The sequence below is a fragment of the Chondrus crispus genome, genomic scaffold, assembly GCF_000350225.1.
Source record: "Chondrus crispus Stackhouse genomic scaffold, scaffold_17, whole genome shotgun sequence".
Classification (NCBI taxonomy): Eukaryota; Rhodophyta; class Florideophyceae; order Gigartinales; family Gigartinaceae; genus Chondrus; species Chondrus crispus.
The window spans coordinates 86,245-98,653 of NW_005179069.1; the positions used below are offsets into that span (position 1 = coordinate 86,245).

Genomic DNA, 12,409 nt, shown 5'->3' on the forward strand with positions numbered 1-12,409 from the left:
TCCCCCCCCCCCCCGGCTCCCTGTCGATGAGAAAACGCCCGCGCCCTTCCTCCACCCCGCTCCCCTCCACCCCGCTTGCCGCCGCGTCGTCCCCCACTCTCCACGCCGCAACCTTTCCCTCGCCCTCCACGCCCGGCATCCACGACCGCCTCACGCCGCGCCTTCGTCGTCGCCCGCACTCCCTCTCCTCTCTTTCGGCCCTCGCGCCCGCCTCGCCGCGCGTGCACGACCGCCTGAGCTCTCCGCGCCGGCGCCGCCCTCGCTCCCTGCCCGCCCGCCTCGCGCGTCTTCCCGCGAAGCCTCCTGCGATGTCCGCGCCCTCCGTCGCCATCGCGCCCGCGCCCGCGCCCATGTCGCCGCTGCTCGCCGACGCCTGGCACCGCGCGCTGTCTCACACGGACGGCCGCGACAAGCTGTTCCGCCTCGTGCAGTACGTGTGCAAGCTCGTGCGCGGGCTGGAGTGCGGCCGCGGGTCGCCCGCCCCCCACTCGTCTGCCGCGCGTGTCCACGCCCTCGAGGCCGCGCTCGGCACGTCCAGGCAGATCTGGCGCCTGCTCAAGTGGGCGTCCGTGTACGCCAAGTCGCGCGCGCGCGTCTCCGCGCTGCGCGCCGCAACCCCGCTGCCGGATGTGGCCGCCGTGGCCGCTGATGTCGCCATGTTTTTGTACTACTTGTCAGATAATGTTACGTTTTTGCACAAGGTCGGCGTGCTCAAGGGGGACGTCAAGACGGCCGGAAGGCGCGCGGCACGGTTCTGGCTCGCGGCTGTGGTGGCCGGGCTGGCCGGCAGCGTGCATTCGGCGGCCGAGCTGGCGAAGAGGGAGACGGTACTGAGGAAGAAGATTGCGGAGAAGAGCGAGGATGAGGGGGAGAGCCGGAGGGAGTATTACGCGACGCTGAGGAGAAAGAGGGCTGTGATGGCGGTGTGCGCCAAGCAAGGAGGGGATGCAGTCGTGGCGTTTAGCTTGTGCGGCGTGGGCGACGTGCACCCGGCGGTGGTCGGGGCGTGCGGAGTGGTTAGTAGCGCCGTCGGATGCTGGCAGGTGTGGCCGAAAGTGCAGAGTTAGAGAGGGGGAGGCCGTTGTAGGGTCGTAAACGAGAGGCGATAGAGTCGTAATAATGAGCTGTTTATATCCGGAATGCAAGACTAAAGACCCCAGCTACCCCCAAACACGATCGCGAAAAGCAAACACACGACACCCACAATCCCCCTTTCCTCGCGGCGCCCAGAACCCACATCAACGGTGCTCCATCAACCTGAGCATGCGAGCGTTATGCGCCTTGGAATCCGCGCCCGAAAACACCGGCGCGCCTCCGCCGCGCTTGGAGGCGTTCTTGCGGTCGACGTACCGCCTGCTCCTCCTCTCGAACGAGCGGGTATCCGCGCCGTAGTATGCCGGCTGCTGCTGCTGCTGCTTCTGTGGCGGCACCTTGCGCGCGGCCGCGGGCGTGCGTGGCGGCGCGAGGCGGCGCTGGCGACGGTTCGCCGCCGCGCTGCTCGAGCCCGTGAACGGGACGGCGGACACGGTGCTCGGCGTCCGGTCGGACAGCCGGCGCAGGCGCGCCGTGTGGTGCTGCAGATCCGGCATCGACGAGTCGCGACCCGCGCGCGGGGAAGCGGGGGCGGCCGCGTCGGCGGCGCGGGCGGCGAAGGCGGCGGACATGGCGGGAAGGAGGAGGTGAGGTATCGCTTGCGGAGGCGGGAAGGGGGAGGTGAGGTGTCGCTTGCGGGAGGCGGGTGATGGGGGACGCGTGTTTTTGTAGCGGTAGGCGTGGGATGTGCATTATCTCTCGATTTGGAAGGCGCGGCCAATGAGGGCAGAGCATGCGAGAAGGAAACTAGAAAAAAATTTAGGAAAACTAATTGCGGGCGTGATAACTACACTGTGCCTTTTGTACTTGTACGCTAAATAGTCTTTACAGCATGAGACACTGTAAACAGTAGGCTGCACCCCGCAAAATATCTTCTCGCCAGTGGCAGGCGGCCACTTGTCGAACGCCACTTGCATGCCGCTTCGTGAACCGCCCAACCGGCACGGCTTTGCGGCCAACCACGCTCCGCATTCACCACCAATGCCGCTTTCACTGGACAAACGCCCTATGTGCTCCTCGCCATCGGTTTCTTAACAAAACCCAAGGCGAAAGCACTCCTCTTCGTCTCCAGCACTTAAGCCTCTGTGCAATAGGCACGAACCCCTCAGCGTCCTTCAATTTTCTGTCCCTCCTCAGCGTCTTCTTCTCCTCATCGCATCCCGCCTGGAGCCTCAGCATTCTCGCAGTAATGAACACTCCTGCCTTCTCCGCCCCAGCGGCACCCCTCACCCGCGCCTCCGCCTTCACTGCCCGCTCACAGTGCCGCCCGTCCACCGCCTGTGCCCCCGTGGCGCGGCGTCGCCCGGGTCTGCGCATGGAAGCTGCTGCGGCCACAGAAGTCGCTTCAGCCACGGGAGCTGCTGCGACCACGGGAGCCTCTGCGCCCACGCCCATTGCGCCCGAGCCGTGGCCGCCGGCCGGCATGACTGCAGAATGGGCCGAAGCCGTGGACCGTCTAGCGTCGTCGATTCCGTCAGCTACTCGAGCGGTGGCCGACGCGGCGCTGGCCGACGCGGACGGCGACGAGATGCAGGCACTGGAGCTACTAACACAGAGCTCGGGCTCGGACATCCAGCGGCAGCGCGAGGCCGCTGTGGACAAGGCCCGCGCGGCGGGCGATACGAAGCGCGTGTCCGCGATCAAGGAGGCCGAGATGAGACGGAGGGCAACCGGAAGCGCGAAAGACTTTTTTAAGGGGTACGTCGAGGTCGAGGGCAAGTACGTCGATCAGGGGTACGTCGACGAGGGCGCGGATGCCATGGGAAAGGTCACTGGTATGATCAAGGGATGGTTTGGGAGAAAGTGAGGGGGAGGGGCTCATTGTATGCTTATATATACAGTACGTCTTGAGGGCATGGTAGTAAATTAGTAATCCCGCGCAGTTATGCGTCAGTTTTGTTCTGTTTGGTGCTTGGTTGCGTCCCGTTCGCCTCGTCCCGATCCCGCTTAGCCCTGGCCATCTTCATCTGGCGGTCGTACATGACGACAGCGCCTGCCGCGGCGACATTGAGACTGCTAGGCCTCCCCGGCGCGGTGGGAATGGCGACGTGCGCTTGCGCGTGCTGCACCAAGGCGGGGGGTACGCCTGCGTCCTCGCTGCCCAGCACATACATGGCTCTCTTGGGGTGCTTGAACTGCGAGAGGTCTTCGCCGCCATACTCGATGACGACGACCTGTGCGTCGACGGCGGCGGCCTCGACGAAAGCGCTCACGTCTGGGTACGCGACGCACGGCACCTGCCGGTATGTCTTGTAGATGTCGGCACTGCCCTCGACCTTCTTCTCGTAGCGCCGCCCGATCGTGAACGTCATCGCCGCGCCAAATTGCAGCGCCGACCGCCACAGCGACCCGTGGTTGCTCGCAGTCTTGCCGCGCACAATCCCGATCCCGAACCAGCTCCCCGTCAGTGCGGTGGCGGACGAGTCGCAGACGAGCTGCTGCGCTAGCCCACCCGCGCCGCGGCCTGCGTCGGACGCGCGCACTAGTTTCACGTCGAGGTGCGGAAGGGCCAGCACGGCGCCTTCCGCCGCCGGCTCGGCCGCGAAGACGCGGTCGCTGTCCGGGAGCACGGGGACGAAGCAGTCGGCAGATGGGTGGTAGATGTGCGGAGTGAAGCGCGTCGCGTCTATGGAGGCGGAGAGGACGGCGTGGAGGGCGGAGGCTGTGGCTGTGGGGGCGGTGGTGCCGCCGCGGAACGGCAGATGCAGCTCGCGGCCGTTGCGCGGGCGCTCGTACTCATGGTACACGCGGAGGCGAATGCGTTTTGGGGGGGAGGGCGGGAGGGATTGGGGTGGTGTCGACGGCATGGCGATGGGTGAAGCGGGGGCGGGACAGGGAGAGTTGCGATGGGTGTGGTGGTGGGTTTTAGGTAGCGGGGGTAAACAGCAAGGTGGACGACGGCGGGATGCAAGGGGGGCCAATTTTCAGATTGGGCCCTTCAGAGATTTTGTGCTTGACTTTCGCGCAGCTCACGTCTCGTACTGAAGCTGTGGCACCTGTCGTAAACCGAGTAACGACAACGTCTGGGCTCTTCGGGTGCCGCCGCCCACTCGCTCCCACACCTCTCACCCCCTTATCGGCCGCGATGGGAGCCGTCTTTTCGCATGCTCTCTGGTAAGCTACTACGCCCCCCCCCCCCCCCCCCTTTTGGGGGCTGCGCAGCTCTGCCCATTCTAACGCATCTCAGCCTGTGCATCGGGCATCTGTACCCATCCTACGTGTGCTTCCGTGCGCTGAAGCGCAACGCGAGCAACGCGGAGCTGGTGGAGCGTCTGGCGACGTGGGGCGTGGTGGCGGTGTTCCTGCAGGTGACGGGGCGCGCGCTGGACCCGCTATTCGGCTTCTGGGTGCCGCTGTACCACCCCGCCAAGTTCGCGTTCGTGCTGTGGCTCATCGCGCCGCAGAGCCGCGGCGCCGCGCGCGTGTTCGTCAAGCACGTCGAGCCCGCGCTCGAGAGACTCGAAGAGAGGATGGAGGAGCTGACTGCGACGTTGGACGATGACGATGAGCGGTGACCCGGGTTAAGAGGGCGGTACTTTTTTCCGATAAAATTTGGCCTGTTGACTGTGCCTCAGTGCTGTCCCCAGTGGAGAAGCCAGCGAGCAACTGTGAGCGCCAATTATTCTCGCCCATTCCAATGTGCAAGCCAGCGCTAGAGGGCGACGGCCGCAACAAACTGGCGCTCTCCCCTTTTACAGCGTGCCATTGTCTTTGCGTTAGGGCGGGATTCCGATGGTCGAAGCTCGTTGTCCCCAACCTCATTGATCAAACTACTACTGCACCATGTCGACACCCGGCGAGGTCCCCGAGCGTATTAGCTTCCCCTCCACAGAGGAGGGCGTGCTTTCGCACTGGAAGGACATCGACGCTTTCCACACAGCCAACAAACTCAGCGAGGGCCGCCCCGTCTTCTCGTTCTATGACGGCCCTCCCTTCGCCACCGGCCTTCCCCATTACGGCCATCTCCTCGCAGGCACAATCAAAGACACCGTCACCCGCTTCGCCTACCAAACAGGCCATCATGTGCCCCGTCGCTTCGGCTGGGATTGCCACGGCCTGCCTATCGAGTTTGAGATCGAGAAAATGCTCGGCATCAAATCGAGGGACGATGTCCTCAAGTTAGGCATCGACAAGTACAATGCAGAGTGCAGGAAGATCGTTATGCGCTACTCAAAAGAATGGGAAACTGTGGTCACCAGGCTCGGCCGTTGGATCGATTTTGAAAATGACTACAAGACTCTTGACACCTCCTTCATGGAGACGGTGTGGTGGGTTTTCAAGTCCCTGCATGCAAAAGGGCTCGTCTATCGCGGCTTCAGAGTGATGCCGTACTCCACCGCCTGCACAACCCCGCTCTCCAACTTCGAGGCAGGTTTGAACTACAAGGACGTCGACGATCCGGCTGTTGTCGTTTCCTTTCCCATCATCGACGCCGAGGAGCCTGCGTCTTTCCTCGCGTGGACCACCACCCCATGGACTCTTCCATCCAATCTCGCTCTTTGCGTCAGGGATGATTTGGACTACGTGTATGTGGCCGACCATAAGTCGGGCAATACATATGTGCTGGCAGAGTCTCGTCTAGTCCAACTGTACAAAAACCCAAAAAAGAAGAAGGGATTTGAGATCTTGAGAAAGGTTAAGGGTAAGGAGTTGGTGGGTCTCAAGTATCAACCGCTTTTCGACTATTTCAAGAACGAGTACGGTGAGCGCGCGTTCAGGGTGCTCTCGGATGAGTACGTCACTGACGCGGATGGTACTGGTATTGTGCATCAGGCGCCAGCGTTTGGAGAGGATGATTACCGCGTGTGCACCACGAATGGCATCGTGGATCTTGGCGAGGACTTGCCGTGTCCCGTGGACGACGATGGCAAGTTTGTGGACCCCGTTGTCGACTTCGCGGGGTTGCACGTGAAGGAAGCCGACAAGAAGATCATTGTGGAATTGAAGGAGAGGGGCCGCCTTGTGAAGAATGACTCTCTCAACCATCGCTACCCCTTCTGCTGGCGTTCCGATACGCCACTCATCCAGCGTGCAGTGCCGTCTTGGTTCGTCAACGTCACGGCAATCAAGGACAAACTTGTCGCCAACAATAAGGAAACTTATTGGGTGCCGGGCTTCGTCCAGCACAATCGCTTCGGCAGCTGGCTGGAGAATGCCCGAGACTGGAATGTATCCAGAAACAGGTACTGGGGCACCCCGCTCCCTGTGTGGACCAATGACGAAACTGGTGAATTCATTGTCATCGGTTCTGTGAAGGAATTGGAGGAACTGTCGGGACGCACGGGCATTACCGACCTTCATCGCGATTCCGTCGATGATATTGAGATCAAATCACCGAAGACGGGGGCGGCCTTGAAACGAACCTCTGAGGTATTTGACTGCTGGTTTGAAAGTGGCTCCATGCCATACTCATCTGTTCACTATCCATTTGAGAAAGACAGCGAAGAGCAGTTCAAACACTCGTTCCCCGCACCATCAATCGGTTGGCAACCACATGAATATCGTTGCTGGTTTTACACTTTGATGGTGCTGTCGACGGCGCTTTTTGACAAGCCTGCTTTCAAGAACTGCGTCGTCAACGGCCTTGTCCTTGCTGAAGACGGTAAGAAAATGTCGAAGCGATTGAAGAATTATCCAGATCCTGTGCATGTTCTAAGCAACTACGGTGCTGATGCGCTGAGGCTGTATTTGGTCAACTCACCGGTCGTGCGGGCGGAACCCTTGCGGTTCAAGGAAGAAGGGGTGCGTAACGTCATCAAAGATGTCATGCTGCCCTGGTTCAATTCTTTGCGATTCCTCACCCAAAACGTCCGAGCACTGGACAAGTCATCTGGGGTGCCACTCAAAATAGCTGATGCGTCAAAGCATGAAAAGCATAAGAATCAAATGGACGTGTGGATTGAATCGGCTCTAGGTTCACTGACGGCTGCCGTTCACGAGGAGATGAGTGCATACCGTCTCTACACCGTGGTCCCCAAGCTTCTGAGCTTTGTTAATTCGTTGACAGATTGGTATGTCCGCCTTAACAGGCCGCGTTTGAAGGGAATGGGGACGGAGGAAGAACAAAGAGCGGCTCTAGGAACACTGGCTCATGTTCTTCTGACCTTGGCACAGCTCATGGCACCATTTGCTCCTTTCTTCGCTGAATACACATACCAGATTTTGAAGCCTGTAGCTCCTGAGGAGCTCCAGTCCGGTTCTGTTCACTTTCTGATGCTACCTGAGGTAGATACGAGTCATGTGGACAAGCCATTTGAAGCGGCTATCGAACACATGAAGGCTGCAATCGTGCTTGGACGCGTCGGTCGTGAGCACAAAGAAATTGCTTTGAAACAACCACTGAAAGAAGCAACCGTTATTCACAGGGATACGAGCGTTATTGAGTCTGTTAGATCTCTGGAGATGTACGTTCGTTCCGAACTAAATGTGCGGACGGTCAAGTACTCGTCCGATGAATCTGAATACGTGATGCTGAAAGCTGACGCTGATGGTCGTGTTTTGGGACGAAAACTCGGCAAGGACTTCAAGACAGTGCACAAAGCTGTGCGAGCATTGAAACCGGAGGAGGTCCTTAAGTTGGAGTCGCAGGGTGAGCTGGAAGTGGCTGGGCATATTTTGACAAGCAGCGATGTGAAGATCAGTAGGGAGCTAAAGGAAGAATTCAAGACCTGTGGTGACTTACAAGTAGAAACATCTTCTAATGGGCTGCTTGTCGTCCTCAATATGGTGCGCGATGAGGACCTGGTGAATGAAGGTACGGCGAAGGAAATGATCAACCGAATTCAAAAGCTTCGAAAGAAGGTGAATCTGAGACCAGAGGACAAGATTGAAATATTTATTGATACTGAGGATGCCTCGTTACTATCTGTTATGTCCAGCAAGGAAAGTGTATTCCGGGATGTGCTGAACGGCTGTATTCCTCTAGTGATTTCCGAAAAGGCGGAAGAAGCGGTGGAGATTGCTTATGAAAGCGTAGAAGCGATTGGTGAAGCCGAGCTGAAGGTTTGCCTGACCAAGGCGTCAGTTGCGCCCAGCACCGCGCGGATCCAGGAGCTTGTGAGTGGGAATCAAAGAGCAGCGCAAGCTATTTCGGCGTATCTGCGGTGTCGGGATCTGAAGTGCCTCAACGTGGAGAAGAAGGAGGATGGTATGCTTGAGAGTGTGGATGTGGCAGTGACAGTGGATGGGGAGGTGAGGTGCTGCTCTGTACGGATAGGCAAGGAATTGTTCTTGTGCACCGCGGATCGCGTAGCTGCCGGAGCTCCTTTGTGAAGGAAGAGAGTAGAATAAATACATACGCACTGACTTGCCCATGAAGGCTGTGAATTCCCTCAGGCCTAATCAGTAATAAGACGAACGACAGAACAACTGATGAAATGAATGCCGTGACGCGTAATGCCGTGACGTCACACCGATGACGCGAACCCATCACGCTATCTCGTACTCGCCATTTTCCCGCCATTCCGCACTCCCTCCGCAATTCGAAATCTGTCACCCGTGGAATTCACATTCCGCATTCCGCTCTAACTGAAAGGTCAGTTGATCCCATCCCCTCCGCGTTCACCACTTTCGACCCTTCCCCCCTCTGCACTCACCATGGCCAATCTCTTCGATCTCAACCAGCCAGTCGTGCTCGATCTAGGCTCGGGCCTAACCAAAGGCGGCTTCGCGGGCTCACCGGAGCCGGTCGCCATAATCGGCACGCTAGTTGGCCGTCCCAAGCATCCGCAAGTGATGCCGCTAACTTCTCCCCCTCCGCCAGACCCCTCCACGGCCTCCTCCGCGCGCCCGAAGTACGCGGCCGAGCCTGCCAAGGCACGGCGCGTCGCCGTCGGCGAGGCGCTGCGCACACTGGCCGGCGTCGTGCGCATCTCGTCGCCGCTCGAGCGCGGCGCCGTCGCGTCGTGGCCGGACGCCGAGGCCGTGTGGCGCCACATGCTGCAAGACCTGCTCCGCCTCGGCCACGGCGAGCACCCCATGCTCGTCACCGAGAACGCCCTCAATCCGCGCGCCAACCGCGAGCGCATGGCCGAGTTCTTCTTCGAGTCTGCGCACGCGCCCTCGCTATGCCTCGCCGTGCCGCCCGTGCTTGCGCTGTACGCGTCAGGGAGGACTACGGGGCTTGTGCTGGATGTTGGTGACACTGTCGCTACTGCGCTCCCGATTGCTGAGGGGCACTGCGATGCTCATGCTATTCGGAGGATTGACATGGGGGGGAGGGATGTCACGGATAGGCTCATTACCCTCATGCGGAAAAGCGGCAATCCGCTGTTTGCGAGCTCGTCAGAGCGTCAGGCAGCGAGGAGGATCAAGGAGAGGCACGCGTTTGTGGCGGTTAAACCGAGTGAGGAGGAGCATCAGTTTGCGGCCGGGAGGAAGGAGATGACCGAATTTGACTTACCAGATGGTAATGTTGTGCGCATTGGAGCGGAGCGATTTCGCGCAGCAGAGATATTGTTTCAGCCCGAAATTGTTTCGTGCGAGTTTGGAGGCGTGCAAGATTGCTTGCAAACGGCTGTGGAGGCGGGTGATTTGGAGATCCGGAGGAGGTTGTATGGATCCATTTTGTTAGCGGTACGTTGGCGACTTTTGGGTTGCATATGAAGGTGTCGAGTTCTTTTTGCGTCACTAACATTGTGTGTATGCTGGTTGTATTTTTGCTTATGACAATGTTTACTTGCTGTGCAGGGGGGTACGACCAAGTTGCCGGGCTTTGGATTAAGGCTGCTGGAAGAAATGAAAGTACTGGCTCCCCGCGATTCAAAAGTGCGCATCCATGCACCGCCAGACCGGCTGCAAAGCGCATACACCGGCGGTACAATTTTGGCGTCTTTGTCGACAACGTTTCGGTCCATGGCTGTCACAAGGGCGGAGTATTTCGAGCATGGGGCCGCCATCATGCACCGTAAAACGCTGTAGCAGGACAAAATGTGGCGCGCGAGTAGTTTTCGGGCATCGTCGATGCCCACCACAAAGAGGGAAAAGGCCCTGCCATGATAAGAAGAGAAATTGGAAACAAGAAACGTGTTGCAGAGGGGGCTCACCGCAGTAACACATCCAGCCGGGCCTGTCGGTCATGCGGTCCTACTAAGGACAAAATCGGAAATTTGGAGCGCCGTTTCTACAACGATCTCAGCGCCGTGTTGTTTGAGTTCATCGACGGGGCGGAATCCCCAGGAGACTCCGACAGGCGTCATGCCTGCCGCAATACCCGTCTTCATGTCAATATCGGTGTCCCCTACAAAGACACAATCTTTCACCTCCACCCCGTCCATGTGCTGCCGCATGATGTTTAACGCAGCGGTAGGGTCGGGTTTAAGGGGCACATCATCCCTTGCCCCCGCTATATACTTCCACTCAATACCCGGCAGGTGGTCTGCAACAACCTCGCGGACGTTGGGCTCAGTTTTGTTGGACAAAATGGCGAGCTGGACTCCCGCCTGTTGCAGCGCGTGTAGCATGTCCAGGACGCCGGGGAAAACCGTGGTGTGCACATGGCCTTGCGGCCCGTTCTCATAGTTCCTTTTGATCTGCACACAGCGGGCGACAAGGTCCGACGGGGGCTCCTTTCCTAAAACAGACTGCAACAAGCGGGTCATTAATTTCGTGTTGCCGCCGCCAGCCAGAAATCTGTACTCCTCGATGGTGCGTGGTTGCGTGCCCAGGAAGGATAAGGCGTGGTTAGCCGAGGCTGCGATGTCACCCAGTGAGTCGACAAGAGTGCCGTCGAGATCGAAGATTGCTGCCCGCATGCTGTTTGGTGAAAAGGGACGGGGGTGAGGAGGGGAGAGACTCGTTGGATGTGAGGCAGTGGCGGTGTTTGCACTTGTGAATTGTGTGCGTAGAGCACGTTGTGCGGTGGTGGAGTTCGGCGGGGAAGCATTCACATGAGGCCGCATGTGGACACAACGCCTCCTGCGAGTATAACCTACGTGGACTGCACGACAGTGGACAATTTCTTAGATTTTTGATCATCAGTCCAACAAGGAAGGCGCGTTCATCGCTGCAATCAACACGAGTCTTCTGTCTGAAGGGGAGGAGGAGAATATATTTGTCAGGCCGCGCCTGTCCAAGCAGGCCGTGTCCGTCCAAGCCCGAAGGATGCTTGGCGTGCTTCCAAGCCCGAAGGATGCTTGGCGTGGGGCGGGACAAGGAGAATCGGGAGCGCGGCAACAACGCGAGTGAATGGCATGGTCCTCTTTCGCGTCTCTTGTTGGATCACGGCAGCGGGCGACGTTTGTACCTTATTGTTTTTGACTGTGGATATCACAATAGGGACCCAAGATGCTTCACGCCAGAATGTCGTCTGCCAACGACGATCTCTTTTTCACATAGTGCGAGGGTGGGTATGTTGGGAAGACTGGTACAGGGGGCCTGCGCCTCGTTATCTCTCTCAAGAATTAGACCTCTATCCCCGTCCGCGGAATGCGACTTTAAGCTCAAAGTCCACACTAAACTACATTACGTAGGAGAGCCTCAGTCGTCACCGACCGGAAGCCCCCCGTCAAAACCGGCTATCAAAACTCATCCTAGATGCAGTTGAGAGAAAATCTCACCCTCCATACATGTCCGTTAATCCTCTTCCTCACTCCTCCCGCACTTCTGGCTCCGGCAGTTCAAAATGGGGCAGCACGCTTCCCACAACCCATAACGGCACACACGGTTCACCCCCTAGAACCTCTGGATATACCCCCCTGACCTCCCTCGCCCTCGCCATTTTGTCTTCACCCTCCTTCCCCCTTGTCTTCCCATTAAACTCGACTCTGCTCAAAAAATCGCCATACCTTTCCATCGTCCTAGAATAAACATCCGCAGAGGCTACCGTAAACATCCTTTTCTCCCAAACGGGCGCAAACCGCTCCTCGATAGCCCTGTACAGCCCCTCCGCCTCGACGGGCCGCCCACTCCCTTCATACAGCCTCGCCAACCGCAGCAACGGCTCGCTCTTGTCCAGCTGATTGCCCGTCTCGCCCGCTACGCGCACAGCCTTCGTCAGCAAGTCCTCCGCCATATCGCGATCGCCGTCCTCCCCGATGACGTCGGCCGCCGCGCATAGCGCCTCAACATAGTCAAACCCCCCCGCGTGCTCCCAGCGCACGACGAGCGCCTTTGCATGGTCGACGCGCTGCGCCGCGTCCGCGCCATGCAGCGCCAGGAACAGGCGCGCGAAGCCCGGGACGTCCGGCACGGCGCGGTCCGACGCGTCCAGGGCGACCAGCGCGGACAGCAGGGCGGTCATGGTGGGGCCGCTCGGCTCGGACGCGAGGGCTACAAGCAGGGCGGCTGCCGTGCGCAGGGGGGGCTGTGTGGCGAGAGC

At 59.1% G+C, this 12,409-nt stretch overlaps 6 protein-coding genes; 4 read left to right on the forward strand and 2 right to left on the reverse strand.

Annotated features, from left to right (window-relative positions):
• Nucleotides 1-2,082: 2,082 nt before the first annotated feature.
• Nucleotides 2,083-2,664, reverse strand: CHC_T00003032001 (hypothetical protein). The gene has a single exon (XM_005714851.1). It carries the CDS (start codon nt 2,662-2,664, stop codon nt 2,083-2,085), a length of 582 nt encoding a protein of 193 aa, XP_005714908.1.
• Nucleotides 2,665-2,746: 82 nt separating this feature from the next.
• On the forward strand, nt 2,747-2,996 carry CHC_T00003033001 (hypothetical protein). XM_005714852.1 is given in 2 exon segments: nt 2,747-2,899; nt 2,900-2,996. 1 exon segment carries the CDS (start codon nt 2,747-2,749, stop codon nt 2,897-2,899), a length of 153 nt encoding a protein of 50 aa, XP_005714909.1. The 3' UTR covers nt 2,900-2,996.
• Nucleotides 2,997-4,875: 1,879 nt separating this feature from the next.
• On the forward strand, nt 4,876-8,364 carry CHC_T00009388001 (isoleucine--tRNA ligase, cytoplasmic). Its single transcript, XM_005714853.1, has one exon. The coding sequence runs from the start codon at nt 4,876-4,878 to the stop codon at nt 8,362-8,364; it is 3,489 nt and encodes a 1,162-aa protein (XP_005714910.1).
• Nucleotides 8,365-8,688: 324 nt separating this feature from the next.
• On the forward strand, nt 8,689-10,144 carry CHC_T00010234001 (Actin). The gene is made up of 4 exons (XM_005714854.1): nt 8,689-8,823; nt 8,887-9,666; nt 9,781-10,007; nt 10,099-10,144. Exons 1-4 carry the CDS (start codon nt 8,689-8,691, stop codon nt 10,142-10,144), a joined length of 1,188 nt encoding a protein of 395 aa, XP_005714911.1.
• On the forward strand, nt 9,869-10,144 carry CHC_T00003035001 (hypothetical protein). The gene has a single exon (XM_005714855.1). It carries the CDS (start codon nt 9,869-9,871, stop codon nt 10,142-10,144), a length of 276 nt encoding a protein of 91 aa, XP_005714912.1.
• A 22-nt stretch (nt 10,145-10,166) lies between these two features.
• CHC_T00008678001 (Phosphoglycolate phosphatase) lies at nt 10,167-10,844 on the reverse strand. Its single transcript, XM_005714856.1, has one exon. It carries the CDS (start codon nt 10,842-10,844, stop codon nt 10,167-10,169), a length of 678 nt encoding a protein of 225 aa, XP_005714913.1.
• Nucleotides 10,845-12,409: the final 1,565 nt, after the last annotated feature.

Coding starts and splice junctions, on each gene's coding strand:
- CHC_T00003032001 (XM_005714851.1), bottom strand. CDS start 2,664: ATGTCCGAGCCCGAGCTCTGTGTTAGTAGCTCCAGTGCCTGCATCTCG.
- CHC_T00003033001 (XM_005714852.1), top strand. CDS start 2,747: ATGAGACGGAGGGCAACCGGAAGCGCGAAAGACTTTTTTAAGGGGTAC.
- CHC_T00009388001 (XM_005714853.1), top strand. CDS start 4,876: ATGTCGACACCCGGCGAGGTCCCCGAGCGTATTAGCTTCCCCTCCACA.
- CHC_T00010234001 (XM_005714854.1), top strand. CDS start 8,689: ATGGCCAATCTCTTCGATCTCAACCAGCCAGTCGTGCTCGATCTAGGC. Junction 9,667..9,780: donor ATGGATCCATTTTGTTAGCG/GTACGTTGGCGA, acceptor CTTGCTGTGCAG/GGGGGTACGACCAAGTTGCC. Junction 10,008..10,098: donor ATCATGCACCGTAAAACGCT/GTAGCAGGACAA, acceptor TGATAAGAAGAG/AAATTGGAAACAAGAAACGT.
- CHC_T00003035001 (XM_005714855.1), top strand. CDS start 9,869: ATGCACCGCCAGACCGGCTGCAAAGCGCATACACCGGCGGTACAATTT.
- CHC_T00008678001 (XM_005714856.1), bottom strand. CDS start 10,844: ATGCGGGCAGCAATCTTCGATCTCGACGGCACTCTTGTCGACTCACTG.